Source organism: Pyrus communis, chromosome 16 (genome assembly GCF_041283825.1).
Source record: "Pyrus communis isolate YQ-2024b chromosome 16, ASM4128382v1, whole genome shotgun sequence".
In the NCBI taxonomy this organism is placed as follows: domain Eukaryota; kingdom Viridiplantae; phylum Streptophyta; class Magnoliopsida; order Rosales; family Rosaceae; genus Pyrus; species Pyrus communis.
Window position 1 is genome coordinate 15,978,892 of NC_142580.1, and position 17,653 is coordinate 15,996,544.

General features: G+C 35.2%; 1 protein-coding gene and 1 long non-coding RNA gene across 2 annotated transcripts; both read left to right on the top strand.

The window, feature by feature from the left end:
* Positions 1–847: 847 nt before the first annotated feature.
* On the top strand, positions 848–3,292 carry LOC137732555 (uncharacterized). The gene is made up of 3 exons (XR_011068353.2): positions 848–1,116; positions 1,634–1,705; positions 2,814–3,292. It is a non-coding gene; the product is annotated as an uncharacterized LOC137732555 (long non-coding RNA).
* A 1,277-nt stretch (positions 3,293–4,569) lies between these two features.
* On the top strand, positions 4,570–6,770 carry LOC137732766 (Calcium-binding EF-hand family protein). Its single transcript, XM_068472041.2, has 3 exons — positions 4,570–5,019; positions 5,803–5,853; positions 6,678–6,770. Exons 1-3 carry the CDS (start codon positions 4,570–4,572, stop codon positions 6,768–6,770), a joined length of 594 nt encoding a protein of 197 aa, XP_068328142.2.
* Positions 6,771–17,653: the final 10,883 nt, after the last annotated feature.

Sequence of the window (17,653 nt, forward strand, 5' to 3'; positions counted from 1 at the left end):
ATTAAATGGTGATTTTTCATTTATAACCATCGAAAAGGTTTGTCCGGTTACATAATATTTGAATGTTTGTTTTTTGCGATTTTTGGCGTATGCGATCTCGAAGCATATACAAACAAGTTTGACGGTTGGATCGTTGAAACTAGTTTCGTACAATGCGTATCCCATCAAAACAATGGATTCACTAACACTTGGAGTTTATTTATACTTTCATTAAGTATAACATAAGATTTTTTGGTATTCACTTGTGCAAATATTTTAAATTGACGATCGAATTAGTTCATTGTATTCATATAGGATTAGGAGTGTAGCTGTAAAAAATCATCAAAATCAGAGTTAAAACTATTGTTAAATCGTGATTTTTTGTTTATAACTGTCGAAAAGTTTTGTCCCGTTACTTGATCTCTGCATCTTTGTTTTTTGCGATTTTTGGCGTATGCGATCTCGAAGCATATACAAACAAGTTTGACGGTTAGATCTTTAAAACTAGTTCCGTACAATGCATTTCCCATCAAGTTCAATGGTATATATATATTTACTAAGTAGATTTTAATTTATTTATTTTGTACTTATAATACTTAAGAAATTGAATGATATATATGTAAAAAAAAATTATTGTGGGTTTTTGTTAGAAAAATATATTATCGTGGGGTTTATGTAAAAAAAATTTTGAATTTGAAAGGAGTAAAGTCACATTTTCAGTAATTTTTATAATAATTTAAAACAAAAAACCTTGAACGACGCCTTAATGTGGTTGTCTCGCAAAACCACTTTGCGCGACGTCAAATTGTATACCTACATTGCGCCAGTTGTGATAATTTTGGTGGTGTAATAGTGAAAAATAGGCCTTTTTTTTTTTCAATTTTCCTAGTTTGGACCCCAACTCTTTCTTTCCCGTAGACCTCTCTCTTCCCTCTCGCTCATCTTTCCCTCTCTCTTTCCCGTAGACCTCCCTCTCCTCTTCACAAGCTTGAAACCCAAATCTTGAACCTAGACCTGTCTTTCCTCTTCACAATCTCGAATCCAACCACCACCACTACTCTGTCGGTTGTCTCTCTCCCTCTCGTTCTAAACAACGGGTAGCCACGAAGTTGACGTGAATCAAGTCCCAAAATCAAGGTAAGGGTTTCTGATTTTCTATTGGCTTTTGTTATTTAGGGTTTAGGGTCAAATTGCATGTTGATTTCTGAGTACTTTGTCGAAATCTCCAGATAAAATTGGATGTTGGTTCTGGTTTAGGGTCAAATTGCTTTTTTTTTTTTTTTTTTTTTTTTTTTTTGTGATGTGATTCGAGTTGATTTTCTAAAGTTTTTGCAATTTTGTTGATCTGTATGTGTGTTTTGTGTATGAACATGGAGGTGTTCTTGCAGAATTAGGGAGCAAGGAATGCTTAGGTGATTGAGGAAAGTGAGATTTTATACTTAATTGCTTGAATTTTGATGAGAAAACTAGTAATCAGATGTGGATTTTGATTAAAGTGAATCTTGTCTGCAGGTTATTTGCTTAAATCAATTTTTTTTTTGTTTGAGTAAATTGGATATTTGGATGTGAATTGAGCATTGGATAGTGATCTGATATTGTCTTAAGTCGATATTTGTGTGTACATAGAATTGAGCATTGGATTTTTACCGTGTAGGGGATTATCAACAATAAATGTGAAAGGGAAAATTGAAGGCGACATCAGGGGCCTCTCTGAATTAAGATCCTTGTGAGTATGATTGTTCCTCATTTCGTACCAGCATTATGTTTGCAGCATATTATGAACTGAACAACACACAACAAATTTGATGTCTAATTGTAAACATATGCATAAAACATATTTATTTTGCAATGTCAGTTTTTTTGTTTAGCTAAGTCTTGATTAGGGATGGAATTCTATTTGTAACGAATCTGAAACGCTAACATTGGGATCTTTCATTCAACAAAGGTCTCATCGGTTCTCTTTCTCCATGATTAGGGGATCTGAGCAAGCTAAACATCCTGTAAGAACAATTTACCAAGCAATTTTTCACATCTGCACCTTTTGAACTTCATATATGCAACATGAGCTTTTATATTAGATAAGTATATGAGACTATTTTCATCGTTTAGGATCCTAGTTGGTCGCAGCTTCAGTTCTCAGGCATCTTTGCCCACTTTTTGCCCACTTGATAGACTTAGGACTGCCTTCACTTTTGCTCTTCATTTGCTTATGGTATTTGTGTTTTATCGATATGAACCATCTTTTGTTTCGTACTATTCAGGACCATCTCTAGATGCTTTCTTGTACTTGTTTATTTTTTGCTAAGAATCTGTTCTATATCAGTCCCTTACCAGAAGTTACATACTGTGGCCTATGTAAGAACAAAGACTCCTCTGAATATTATGCTCTGCTTGCTTATTTGCAAGGAGGGGGTTGAGTTTTTGGAGGCTGGGGTTCGTTCAACTCATTTCAAGTATACATGACTAGTGTGATGTCATTTAGAAATTTTAACCTATCAAAACATATATGGCTTTTTTGGTGTATATTGTATTTTTAAATTGCAGGAAGCAACACCACCATCTCTCTCCTTTGTCTCGCAAACACACACATACACATGCACACATACAAAGTGTACATACAGACTAACAAATAGAAAGTTGGGTTGGGGGGTTGACAGATTAGGATATGTCTCTTAGTTTAGGTTTGACTCTTTTTAATCAATCGTGCTGCCTTGGATTCATTACACTTTTTAATCTTCGGTTAATGTTTGTTCAGTTTTCTTTACTTTTTTTCTTCTAGTTTCAAATGCAAGAAAGGATTAGTTTCTAATGTTATATTTTTATTGTTCAAAAAGTATATAGATGTCGCAGTTGATCACTTGTCGTCAGAGTGTGACCACTGCACCTCCCGCATTATCAACATCTATTTCTCCAGCCGTGAGTGCTCAATTGATTGGGGAGACGGGTTCATGAGACGGGTGCCTTTTCTTCCAGATCAAACACAGCAGAGGTTGATGCATTGAAGGAGGAAGTGACAACCCTAAAGTGTTAGCTTGCGGTCCAAGGCGAGCGTATGAAGGCCCAGGGTGAGAAGATGAGGGCATAAGTGGGGCATGTGAGAGACCTTGTACGAGCCATACAGATGTCAGGCCTCCAAATCTCACTACTAACACCTGATCTTGCAACATCTTCGACCTCCGAACCACTTCGCCTTGCCGATACCTAGTAGCCTGATGTATCAAACCTAGAAGACTAGTAGTTTTTTCTTTTTTGTTCGGACATCTTTTATGTACATTTTCATATATTTTATAATTAAATACTTTTCCTTGGTTAATTAATTATTGTTCAGAATTTAATTACAATATTTATTAAAAAAATTAAAAAAATAATATTTTTGACCAAAACAAAAAAAAAGGTTTGCGCGACGAAGAAGAAACCTATGTCATGCAAAGTGGCTTAGGTGGCTTTGTGCGACGTAGGGATGTGCATTGTGCAAAGAGGCTTTGCGCGACGCATGTTTCTTCTTCGTTATGCAAACCTTTCTATCACTACCTTGGCGTGACGGTTAGCGCGAGACAAAGGTTTGTTGGGCTAATTTTTGCGTGACGTTTTTTGACTTTGCGTGACGAAGGACCTGCGTCGTGCAAAGTGTTTTTTGTACTAGTGAATTGCTCCAGAAATGAGTTTTGAGTTAAAACTCATATTTGTCCCAAGAGTTGGAGCAAGTTGGGATAGATTTAGAACCTAAAATTTAAATTTAACTCTAAGGATTAGAGTAGGTCTTAGAGAAATGAGCGGACAATATGTTCTTATTAGGGTTCATGTTTGGACGGCGTACAAATTGGCTAGGGATTAAATTTACCGATGATAGTCTTATGTGATATGTTAGATTTGTTTTAAAAATACTAAATGAAGGAAAACAAGTGTGTAATAAAAAATAAAAATCAATGATTTTTCATGGAAACAAAAAAAAATTGTGAGTATGAAATGTGAGCACAGTTGTCATTTTTATTGACCAAAAAAACCACGGTTGTCATATGCATGGTCGTCACTGTTATACTCCATTAGCAGGCATGGAAGTTAGGGTTCCCCATTAGAATCGGTTCGAAATTACAGAGTATGTATAGTCCCTCAACTCTTTAAAAGCTCTTAGAAGATTTTTTTAATTTTTCAACGTGGACCAATTCTTCATATCCTCGCATGTCCTCATGTTTTACAAATTTTTAAAATATAAGACAATTCGTGAATACCTTAAATCTTTATAACCTTAACAAACTTTCTCAGGTGTGGCAAATGTTCAAATTTAACATCCAACTCAATTCAGTAACGTGGATCGTATATATGTGTGTTGGACTTTACATGTGGACAACTCTGTTATGATATCACAATAAAAGTTAAGGTTTCACTTCAAATTAATTGACAATACAGTGAGTAGTCGACTCTTTATAAGCCATTATAAGGTCTTTTAATTTTTCGATGTCACGTCACCAGTAGCTAGTGGGGATGGTTTATACGCAGCCTTCCTACATGTATATATAGAGAGCTAAGGCTGAAAGCCTTCTACCTACATAACATAATCAGAGAGAGATAAAAAGAAAGAGGGGGAGGGAGATGGAAGAAATACGAGCGATTGCTTTCGCATATTACAACAATTTCTCAAACAATGAAAAACATGACGTATATGCAACTTTTAAACAAATAGATACAAATGGTGACGGGACAATAACTATCGATGAGTACGAGGAGTTTTTCGGCATCCACGTCAGGATCAGCTTCCAGGAGTTGGATACCAACGGAGATGGTAAGATAGATTTTGAGGAATTTATCACTCTTTACTATTTCGGCAACTTTGGGATGCTTCTCTGTGATGGCAAGGGATGTAAAGTCAAGTTCCTCAAGGGAGTTTATTTTACTTGCCTTGAGTGCTTCCATCTTAACAAAACCACCCCTTTCGATCTCTGCACCTCATGCTACCGATACAGAAACTTCGTTCATGAACACAACACCTTTTTGGACAGCCACTTGTTACTGCGTTGCAAGGCTGCACATGTACAAGATGGGGTAACACTGATTTCTTTTTTATGTAATGATATATCTACTCTAAAGGGTAATAAAAATAAATTGGTTTCAAACTCAAAATATATGAGATTCGAACTTAAAATCTGTCACTTATTGGTGGAAAAAAAAATATCATTAGACCATTGTACTAAGTCTCAGTTTTATTTTATTTATTTATTATTTTTTTTTTTTGTGTCCAGTAAATCAGCTCTCTTTCATACTTATCACACGCCATGCAAGAATGCATATAGAGATGATAAATTGTTTTATTTATAGAGGCTATATCTATTTAATTTGTTGGAATTTCTAACAAAGTGGGTATTTCATGATGGTTACCATTGATTTTCATCACGGACATAACAAAGATGCGATTAATTGTTTTATAAAACATAGCTTTAGTCATAACTAGCTAAACAGTTTTCCGACATGGTTGAGTTGAGTATAACTAATTTTTGTAAGAATGATTCTTGAACGGAACCTGATAAATGGACATTTCTGAGTGTTTTGGATCGATCTTTTTTGAGTTGTGCTCACATGTTATCCCTTTCAGTTTGTATCAAAATTATAATTAACTCGTTCAGTCAACGTGAAACTTTTTATTAGCACTTCAAAAAGATCACCCTACACTCTCTTTTTACGTTGAACAACTCTCATATATCTTTGGTAGAGATGTAGCCAGTTTGATGATAAAGTAAATGATATTTTTTGTTGGATAATAACAAGTATGCATGTTATGAGTGAGCAAGCAAAACAAGCGAGGCTATTAATTTGTTCATATATATGCAGTCAAACTCTAGTCAGGACTATGGTCAAGCTGATGTATCTGGGGACGATGAAGTAAGTTTGCTTCCTCTTTATTGTGGTGATCTCCTTTTGCTATATATTAAGTGTTAATAGTGATACCACGAGGCCACAACTTTGACTACTTGAACTCTACAAGACATAAGGTTGGAGGATTTTGACCACCTGGATCAACAATGATCAGCCTGGCAGCCAAAGGTTTTGGTTGTTAATTAAAACGAGGGATTAATCCTTACAGTTAAGAATAAGTATATGCATATATGAGTAATTATAATGAGTGAATCTATTTGTTCATGCAGCGAATCTATCTTCAGTCTTCTCAAGTCAAATGATCCGTGTCGAAAAGAGTAAGTTTCCTTCATATATATATATATATATGTGTGTATGTATGTATGTATGTATGTATGTATGTATGTATGTATGTATGTATATGTGTGTGCATATATATATTAGAAACTATTATTGCTATTTCAAAAATTTAACTGTGCACTCTAAATTTTTTAATTACATTTAGAAAGAAAAATAATCTTATGAGAAACGAACGGTTAGATTTTTATTGTGTGGATAATGGATATCGAGCCTCTACATTTAGCATATGTGCATTAGCTGTGTTTCGCAACATCCAAGCCATTCAGATAAATATAATGATTTAAAATATAACACATCAACAATAATAAGTTTTGTTTTTACTAGAAGAAAAATGATTTTCCATGTTAACTATAAATTGTGGTTAGGGTTTGGGCATCTTCGTCACGTTTTTGCATTGGTGTGTCTTCCTCAGTTTGGCGTGGTCTTTCTCACCTACAAATTAAGTTGATTTATTTGCTGATTCACGATCGTTTTGGCACTTAATATTTCAGGAAGTGGTGATGAAAGTATTTGAATCAGTGAATGCTGGGGTCAACCTTGGACAAGCTGTTGTCGGTGCTTCTAGCGCCTGCAGCATTCTGTGATTGATATAAGCTTGATTTTTCTATTGAAATAACAAAGTTGGTTTGGCCTTATTATATATTGTGGTGTTGTTGCTAGCTCGCATCCATTTGTTACAAGATCCACTTTTTCTTTTCTGGTGAAGATTTGAAGAACTGCTTTCGTACGTGGTCATGTTTGACTTTTATTTGTGGCTCTAAATCGGATAATGTGTATTGTAAAAGTTCTACGTGTTAGTGATGTTGAAGTTTAAATATTGATTTGAAGGTGCTTGATATTACTTACCTAAGAGATGATGTGGTAAAAACTAGCACACAAATTAAACCCTGTAATTTAGACGGATGTAGTATAAGCAAGTAGGGATTGTTTTAGGCCAGAGATTAGGAGGGATGCTAATCAACACAAATTAAACTTAAAAACTGAAAACTAAACTAGACTAATACAAAATAAGAATTGAGGGAGATTTTGGAATGAATTTTAACAAAAATAAAGTAAATTGCACAAACAAATTAGGTCTTGTACGAGATATAGGTGAGAGGTTAGCTAGAGGATTGTTCTCTACACATAAAACATATGCATACAAATCGATTTCCAGTTATTATTTCTATAAACCATGAATGACAATGCCCCAAATTAATTGTGAACATCACTAATTAACTCTCAGATTTTCCTAAGTTCATTGAATTGGACTCAGCGACGCAATCAAATTATTCTTCTCAAGTTCCCTAACTATGAAAAGCATGATAGAGATACATCTCAAAGATCATTAAGTTCTCTGAAAATCATAAGTATTGACGAAACATTCGTAACTATAAAAAGCATGATACTCCTGCCAAGAATTTACTTAACTCAATCATGACTAGTGACTTTTACTACTTGCAAATATAAGTTCATAACGAGTAGGTGAAATTCCCTTATATTCTAGCATCAAATCCCTGCATGCAAACTAAGTATGCATCCTTAATAAGCATACAAGAATAAGTTCTCTATAAAACAAATAAGTCAATCTCATTCATGTTTTATGAAACGATAACTGGATGTAATCAAGTTATATAAAACATATGATCATGGCTTCGAATTCACCTCTAGCTAAAAAGAAATTTAGTTACTCATGTTCATCATAATTGAAAAGCAATCTAAAAGAAACATTGAAACTAAACAAGGGTAGAAAGAACTCTAGAAATCTCCAATGGTTGAATGCAATATGCAGCACACTCCTTCTTCTCTCGCCCTTGCAGGTTGCTGCACAAGCTTTTAATAAAACATGCAGCACAAGTCTCTCCCTGCTTGTTGTGGCAAGAATATATATATATATATATATATATATATATATATATATAGATATATGGTAGGGCACGGCTGAATCCAAGGATAAAAAGAATTATGATGTTTGAATTATCTTAGGACTCCTAGAATTAGATGGGAATTATTTAGAATGTGATAAGGATTCCTTTTGCAGCTGGAAATAATATGAGATAATGTTGGATAAGATTAGATAAGATAAGATAAGACTGGATAAGATGAGATAAGTTTGGATAAGGTTGGATAAGATTGTGTATTTCCTTGTCTTCCAAGCTTCAACTTTGATTCCTTCAGATCTTAGCACATGTTTAGCACATGTTAAACACCAAAAATGTCCAGCCCATATGCTCTCCACGCGTGCTATCCAATGCAAGTCCAAAACTGCTTCAAATTGCTCCATTTGGCCATTTATTGTCATCTTTACCAATTGGACCTACAATAATACGAAAATAACATAAATTACCAAAATAAATAGAAATTAACGAAGTAAATGCAAAGAAATAAGATCACAAAGTCGCATAAATATGCTCCTATCAAATTCCCCCACACTTAGCTTTTGCTAGTCCCTGAGCAAAACAAAGAAAACAAAACAAAACCTAAACCTTCCAACAATTACCTCAAGGATTTCCAATGAAACATGACATGTTAAAAATCAGTACTCACATGGATTTTAGCCATCCTTACTCTTGAGTTTATACCCAACTGCAGTAATCATTCACTAGCTCACATTTAATAAAATTAAAACAACATTTGAATGTAGTAACATGCCTCACCAGATATACTCTCTACTCTCACACAGATTTTCTGACTACACTCCCTATACTAAGTTTATGTGAGAAGATTGATGTAAACATGTAAACATGTAGACTAGCACTCACATATGTTATAACAAAGAAGACACTTTCTGGAATTATTAATGCAAACATGTATATGATCTCATGAACGGAATGCCACTACTTAGAAGCGAGAACCAGGGATTCCATATGCTCATACCAATTTCAAACTCCACATATTGAATAACATAACAATTAAGATAGAAGTCTAAGGGTTGTAATGGGGCTAAGGTATTGGCTAACAAAGAAAGGTTAAGGATAAACAAGGGTTCTTAAAGTGATGGTAAGCAAAGTAATGAAATCAACACCTAGAATTCAACTTTTGATTGCAGCACCCAACTTTAAACACAAAGGGGAGATTCATACAACTTTAGGGTCAGATTCACATTTTTGGACCCTTCTTCGACAACCAACACTTATGAACTCATTCTCACTTCTTTTGTCAACATTTTTTTTTCTTTTTCTTTTTTTTTTCTTTTTTTTTTTGAAACATACACACTACTTCATTGAATTTAAAAGAAAAAATTCTTCCCCCACACTTGTTTTTCCTGCAATTGTAGATCAAAAGGAATTTGCAACAAGTCATGCTCCACGATTCTTTAAGAACAAGGGTATGGATATTCCTATACTAGGCTAGGTAGGGATGATGCAGGCTAACAAAGAAAATTGGCTGAATAAGGCTCAATGGGGTTAAACCTACAATACATATGCAAGGGATAAGGCTTTTTGGCTCTGGTGGTAACTAAACACCTTCATCTTGCTATTTGTTATGCAATCAATTTTATGCTTTGAATGAAACATGCATGAGTTATAGTATTTGGAACTAAAATGATGAAAAAGCATTCTAAGTAGCAACCAAGCAATGAGACCATGCAACGACTTTAGAAAACAAAAATATCACAGATTAATAACTCTCCAAACAAAGAATAGGCTCAAGTCTCACAGGGTTGTAGCGTTAGTTTGAGTTTCTTCCTTCAAGCATGTTACAAAAACTGATTTTTTTCTCTTTGTGATTACATGTGAATTCGTAAATGACAACTATAACTAAGTATTAACCAAAGAGCATATCAAACTTCCAACCATGTTTGTAACTTTCTTTAACAGTCATGCAATAAAAAACTAAATCCTCATCATTGTGTTGGAAGGTACCCTAAGACACAAACAAGCAACAAAAACGACTCTTTTTGGTATTTTCTCAAGCCTTTTCGATTTTTTTTTTCAAATTTTTTTTATGACACACAATTAACACTTTTAAATAGTGAATAACAATATTAGCAGTGATAGGTGGTGAAATTCGAAAATATGTCATGAAAAGCAATCTGTTTATCCCCCCCCACACTTAAACCAAACATTGTCCTCAATGTTTCAAAAATAAACTTAAACAAGAAAGCAATAAAAGATAACTAGCAAACAAAGACAATCATGACAAAGTAAAAACAATAAGGAGAAGGGTAAAAGAGAGCAAATTTGGTTGTAGGAGCCGGAAATTCCAATGTCTCTTTGTTTGAATACATGGGTTGCCTTCCAAGAAGTGCTTGCTTTAACGTCTTCTAGCCGGATGATACCTCCATCTAAGCTTCACTAGGGCCAACAACATAGGTATACCTCCACGACATGCTCCTCAAAATACTCATAGTAAGGCTTCAAACGGTGTCCATTCACTTTGAATTCATTCCCCGTCTTTAAACTTTGAATTTGGACTGCACCATAGAGAAAAACATTAGTAATAACAAAATGACCAATCCATTTAGAACACAACTTACCTGGAAACAATCGAAGGCGGGAGTTGAAAAGCAACACTTTCTGCCCAATAGAAAATGTTTTACTACAGATCATCTTATCATGGAAAGTCTTTGTTTTCTCCTTGTAAATATGATCGTTCTCATAAACCTCATTCCGAATTTCCTCAAGCTCATTCAATTGTAACTTCCTATGAAGGCCAGCAACATCAATATTCATGTTGAAAATCTTGATTGCCCAATGTGCACGGTGCTCCAATTCAACTGGAAGATGACATGGTTTCCCATAAATGAGCTGAAAAAGACATTCCAATTGGTGTTTTGTAGGCAGTACGATATGCCCACATTGCATCATTCAAATGCAAGCTCCAATCCTTTCGAGTTGGTCCAACTATCTTCTTCAAGATTTGCTTGATTTCTCGGTTAGAAACTTCGGCTTGCCCACTTGTTTGTGGATGATAAGGTGTCAAAACCTTATGTGTGACATTATATTTTTTTAGCAGTGCCTCTATGGTTCGATTACAAAAGTGAGAACCCCTATCACTTATAATTACTCTCGGCATTCCAAACCTGGCAAATATGTTAGTTTTGACAAAATCTGCAACAGCTTTGGAATCATTAATACGGGTGGCTTTTGCTTCCACCCATTTCGAAACATAATCTACGGCAAGTAAAATATAATTGAAACCATGAGAGGAAGGAAAATGACCCATAAAGTCAATGCCCCAAACATAAAAAATTCTCAACAGAAAATATAGGAGTCTGCGTCATTTGATTTCTTGAACCTATATTGCCTGTTATTTGACAACGATCACAAGTCATGCAAAAAATTCTAGCATCCTTAAATATAGTAGGCCAATAAAATCCACATTCTAGAACTTTAAGTGCTGTTCGTTAGTACCAAAATGACCTCACAAGCATAAGTGTGACATAAAGTTAAAATTGAATTGAATTCAGAATCATGCACACACCTACGAATAATTTGATTAGGGTAATATTTCCACAAATAAAGGTCACCCCACAAATAAAATCATGCCTCTTTTTTAAGTTTGTCATGTTGGTGCCTATTTATGGTGTTGGAACCTGTTTAGATACAATATAATTCATAATATCAACATACCATGGCTCACTTAACTTAATGACCAGCAGCTATTCATCTGGGAATGCCTCTGGAATAGGTCGAGGGTCTTCTTCATGTACCAAACTACTCAAATGGTCATCTACTACATTCTCGCTTCCTTTTTTGTCTCAGATTTCCACGCCAAACTCTTGGAAAAGAAGCATCTGGCGAATAAGCCTTGGCTTGGCTTCTTTCTTCGTAAGTAAGTACTTCAAAGCTGCGTGGTCAGAGTAAATTATCACTTTAGTTCCAAGTAAATAAGAACGAAACTTATCTAAAGCAAACATAACAACAAGGAGTTCTTTTTCAGTGGTGGAGTAATTCAATTGAGCATTATTCAAGGTCCGAGAAGCGTAGTAGATGACATGCGGCTTCTTGTCCTTTCTTTGTCCCAAAACAGCCCCTAAAGCATAATCTGAAGCATCGCACATAAGCTCAAAATGAAGACTCCAATCTGGTGGAACAATGATAGGTGCCGAAGTTATCATCTTTTTGAGGTGCTTGAATGCCTTCTCACATTCCTCATCATACACAAACGACACATCCTTTTGTAAAAGTCGGCACAAGGGTTTCGAAATCTTTGAGAAATCTTTGATAAAATGTTTATAGAATCCTGCATGTCCAAGGAAAGAACGAACCTCTCTTACCGAAGTGGGAGAGGGTAAGTAGCGTATAAGATCTATTTTAGATTTATCGACTTCAATTACTTTTTCTGAAACTATATGACCTAAAACTATGCCTTGTTTTACCATGAAGTGACATTTTTCCCAATTTAAAACAAGGTTTAGTTTTGATGCAGCGTTTCAATATCAAAGTGAGATTAGTTAGACAATCATCAAAAGAATCACCAAAGACACTAAAATCATCCATGACAACTTCAATAATCTTCTCAACAAAATCTGAAAAGATATTTACCATGCATCTCTGAAAGGTGGTTGGTGCATTACATAAACCAAATGGTATTCAACAATAAGCAAAAGTACTAAATGGACAAGTAAAAGTAGTCTTTTCTTGATCATCTGGAGCTATAACAATATGATTATATTCGAATAACCATCAAGAAAGTAATAAAAAGAATGACCAGCTAACCTTTCAAGCATTTGATCAATGAATGGTAGAGGAAAATGGTATTTCTTATAGTAGCGTTGAGCTTCCTATAGTCAATACAAACACTCCAACCTGTTTGGATACGAGTGGGCACAAGTTCATTCTCTGCATTCTTTACCATAGTGACTCTAGATTTCTTTGGTACTACTTGAACCGGTGAAACCCAACGATTATCCGAAATTGGATAAATGACTCCACAATCAAGAAGCTCGATGATCTCTTTTTTCATAATTTCCATCATAGGAGGGTTGAGTCGGCGTTAAGCCTCTCGAGTTGGTTTAGCCCGTCCTTTAGAAGTATGAGATGCATGCAGGTTTTAGGACTTATTCCCTAATGTCGGCCAAAGTCTATCCAATGGCTGTTTTGTACTCTTTCAACACCCTAATCAGTTTCTCCTCCTCTAATGCCATGAGTGTTGAAGAGACTATGACTGGCAAAGTCTCTTTGTCTCCCAAGAAAACATACTTCAAATGATTCGGTAACGGTTTAAGCTCAAGACAGGGTACCTGAATCACTGAAGGTAACAACTTATTAGTAGAAACGAGAATTGGAATTAGGATTGGAGGCTTACCAATGTGTTGTGGCAAAGACTCAAGGGAAGCCACCATCTCAACAATTTCTGCATGATTAGGTTCGATCACATTGGTTTTGAGTCCAATTCCTTCGGCAATGGTTGTTTCAAGGGCATCCCTATTTAAGAATTCGAGATATTCCTGTGCCAAAGAATCAACTACATCACTAGAAAAACAAGAATGATCATCAATAGGATACCTTATAGCTTCAGAAATATTAAAGTCAATAACATTGCCATCAAATTCCATTGTTAGTGTCCTCTTAAACACATCTATCTTGGTTCGGTCTGTTTTCATGAAATGTCTTCCAAGTAAGATTGGCAATGGCGTAGAATGGGCCGAATCTTCCATCTTAAGTACATAAAAATCTGTTGGAAAGATCAAGTGGTTAACCTGCACCGAAACATCTTCTAAAACTCCTTTCGGATATGCATTAGAACGATTAACTAATTGAATAATAACACCATCATTTTTAAGCTCTCCTGGATTCATAGATGCATAGATAGAGTAAGGCATGACATTAATGGAAGCACCTAAATTTAGCATAACATGTTCAAACTTGGTATTGCCAATAACATAAGGGATTGTGAAACTACTTGAATCTTTGCATTTAGGTGGTAATTTTCCTTGCAAAACTGCAGAAACACTTTCACTTACCCGTACCACTTCCTTGTTCGAGATCCGTCTCCTTGTTGTACAAAGCTTTTTCAAAAATTTAGCATACTTTGAAACTTGCTTTATTGCATCAAGAAGTGGGATATTGACTTGTACCTTCCTGAAGTTTTCTAAGATGTCTTTTTCATTTTTTTTTCTTTCTTTGATTGCATAAACCTGCGAGGAAAACACATTTGGTGGAATAGGGTTAGAATGAGTTGAATTCGAACCAACCTTAGCTAATTGGGGTGGTGTAGGAGCCTTAGAAGGCTACAACAAGGATTGTTCTTCCTTTTCCGTGGCCTTATCCAACTCTTCTTCTTCGGGCAGTAGCTGTTCGTCCTCTTTGTGGCTTTGTTTGGACGTTTTTGGATTGGTTCCAATCTCTTTGCCATTTCTCAAGGTAATAGCCTTAGCAGTTTCAAAACCTCCATTTAGATTTACCATGGTTGAACTAGGAAGCTTGCCTTGTTCTCTAAATTGTCCCATGAATTCTGCCATCTGCCCCATTTGATTCTTCATTTCGCCCATCTCTTTGGCTTGATTTTGTAAACCCTGAGTCAAAAAAGTTAGTGCTTGAAGAATTTTATAATTATCCATTGACGAACCTGAATTTGGTTGGGAAGGTTGTGGGGGTGGCTATAGTGGTGCAAACGGCCTTTGATAGAGCCTAGGAGGTGGTTGTCTATATCTGCCTTGCTGTTGAGTTTGTTGAGGTTCCATCCACTTCATATTTGGATGATCTTTCCAGCCTGAATTGTAAGTGTTGGAAAATGGGTTATTCCTTGGTTGATTTTGGCCTTGATAACCTATGGCATTGACACTTTCCCATCCCCTATTCTCGATTAATTGAGGACATTGATCAGTAGGGTGTCCTTGCATAGAGCACATGCCACATGCAGCTACACTTTGCACTTTGGATCTTTCAACAACCTGTGATATAAGAGTAGAGAGATTAGCCATGTGAGATTGAAGTTCTGAAATAACACTTACCTCATTAACTTGATTCTGCCGTGTAGGTTCTATTTGTCCAACTCCTTCGTATTGTTGTGCATTCAAGGCTCGATTCGCTATTAAAATCTTTGTAGCAACTGGTGTTTTGTCGACTAAAGCACCTCTTGCTGAAGCATCAAGCATTTGTATCTCAAGTGGAAGTAATCCTTCATAGAAATATTGAATTAAAAGCTCTTCTTTCATTTGATGTTGTGGACAAGATGCAACTAAAGTCTTGAAACGCTCATAATACGTTGGAAAGGATTCTCCTGGGCCTTGTTGAATTCCACTAATTCTCTTCCTCAAAAGAATGACTCTTGAAGTTGGAAACAATTTCTCTAAGAATGCTCTCTTCATGCTTTCCCAAGAAGTGACGGCTCCATGTACTAATTCAAAGAGCCAATCTTTAGCCTTTTCCAAAAGAGAGAATGGAAAGGCTTTCATCTTCAAAATATTCCCATCCACATTGATTGGTGTCATGCTCGAACATACTACTTCAAATTCCTTAAGATGCTTATTCGGATCTTCCATGGATAGCCCATGGTACTTAGAAATGTGATGCAACAAACTAGACTTCAATTCAAACTCATCAGTTTTGCCTTGAACTGCCGCAGGGTATTAAATGCAAAGAGGAACGACATTGTCCAATTCCGAGGCTAAAAGTTCCTTGATTGTTCGATTGTCAATAGCTATGTCTTGTTCCTCTTCCAATTCTGTTTCAATTTCAACTTCAAATTCGGATTTGGAACTAGAACTAGGTGGATTGAATTCTGGCTGCTTCCTCTTCTTTCTCAAAGTTCGTTCAAAATCGTCGTCAAATTCCAATATATGCCCACGGACAGGTTGAGAACTTCGAGTCATAAACTAGTACCTAAAACAAAAAAAACAAAAAAAAAAAATCAAAAATACAAGAAAAGACACAAACAGAAACAAAGGGGAAGATTAGCAATTTTGCTAATCTCTGGCAATGGTGCCAAAATTTGATGTGGTAAAAACTAGCACACAAATTAAACCCTATAATTTAGATGAATGTAGTATGAGCAAGTAGGGATCATTCTAGGCGGGGGATTAGGAGGGATGCTAATCAACACAAATTAAACTTAAAAACTGAAAACTAAACTAGACTAACACAAAATAAGAATTGAGGGGGATTTTTGGACGAATTTTAACAAAAATAAAGTAAATTGCAGCAAACGAATTAGGTCTTGTATGAGATATAGGTGAGAGGCTAGCTAGAGGATTGTTCTCCACACATGAAACATATGCATACAAATCGATTTCCAATTATTATTTCTATAAACCATGAATGACAATGCCCCAAATTAATTGTGAATATCACTAATTAACTCTCAGATTTTCCTAAGTTCATTGAATTGGACTCAGCGACGCAATCAAATTATTCTTCTCAAGTTCCCTAGCTATGAAAAGCATGATAAAGATACATCTCAAAGATCATTAAGTTATGTGAAAATCATAAGCATTGACGAAGCATTCATAACTATGAAAAGCATGATACTCTTGTCAAGAATTTACTTAACTCAATCATGACTAGTGACTTTTACTACTTGCAAATATAAGCTCATAATGATTAGGTGAAATTCCCTTATATTCTAGCATCAAATCCCTGCATGCAAACTAAGTATGCATCCTTAATAAGCATACAAGAATAAGTTCTCTATAAAACAGATATGTAAATCGCATTCATGTTTTATGAAACAATAACTGGATATAATTAATTTATATAAAACATATGATCATGGCTTTGAATTCACCTCTAGCTAAAAAGAAATTTAGTTACTCATGTTCATCATAATTGAAAAGCAATCTAAAATAAACATTGAAACTAAACAAGGGTAGAAAGAACTCTAGAAATCTCCAATGGTTGAATGCAATATGCGGCACACTCCTTCTCTCGCCCTTGCAGGTTGCTGCACAAGCTTTTAATAAAACATGCAGCACAAGTCTCTCCCTGCTTGATGCAGCAAGAATATATATATATATATATGTATGTTAGGGCACGACTGAATCCAAGGACAAAAAAGAATTAGGGTGTTTGAATTATCTTAGTACTCCTAGAATCATATGGGAATTATTTAGAATGTGATAAGGATTCCCTTTGCAGCTGGAAATAAGATGAGATAATGTTGAATAAGATTAGATAAGATTAGATAAGATAAGATAAGACTGGATAAGATGAGATAAGTTTGGATAAGGTTGGATAAGATTGTGCATTTCCTTGTCTTCCAAGCTTCAACTTTGATTCCTCCAGATCTTAGCACATGTTAAACACCAAAAATGTCCAACCCATATGCTCTCCACGCGTGCTATCCAATCCAAGTCCAAAACTGCTCCAAATTGCTCCATTTGGCCATTTATTGTCATCTTTACCAATTGGATCTACAATAATACGAAAATAACATAAATTACCAAAATAAATAGAAATTAACGAAGTAAATGCAAAGAAATAAGATAACAAAGTTGCATAAATATGCTCCTATCAAGAGATCTTATTGTGTTTGAGATTTTTTTTATTTTTTTTTGTAGTTTAGGACTTCTTTTTTTTCGATTTTTTGAAAACTATTTCAC

Excerpts from the sequence above, each read along its gene's own strand:
- LOC137732766 (XM_068472041.2), top strand. The coding sequence starts at position 4,570 with ATGGAAGAAATACGAGCGATTGCTTTCGCATATTACAACAATTTCTCA. Across the intron at positions 5,020-5,802 it reads CTGCACATGTACAAGATGGG|TCAAACTCTAGTCAGGACTA; the intron begins GTAACACTGATT and ends ATATATATGCAG. Across the intron at positions 5,854-6,677 it reads ATGTATCTGGGGACGATGAA|GAAGTGGTGATGAAAGTATT; the intron begins GTAAGTTTGCTT and ends TTAATATTTCAG.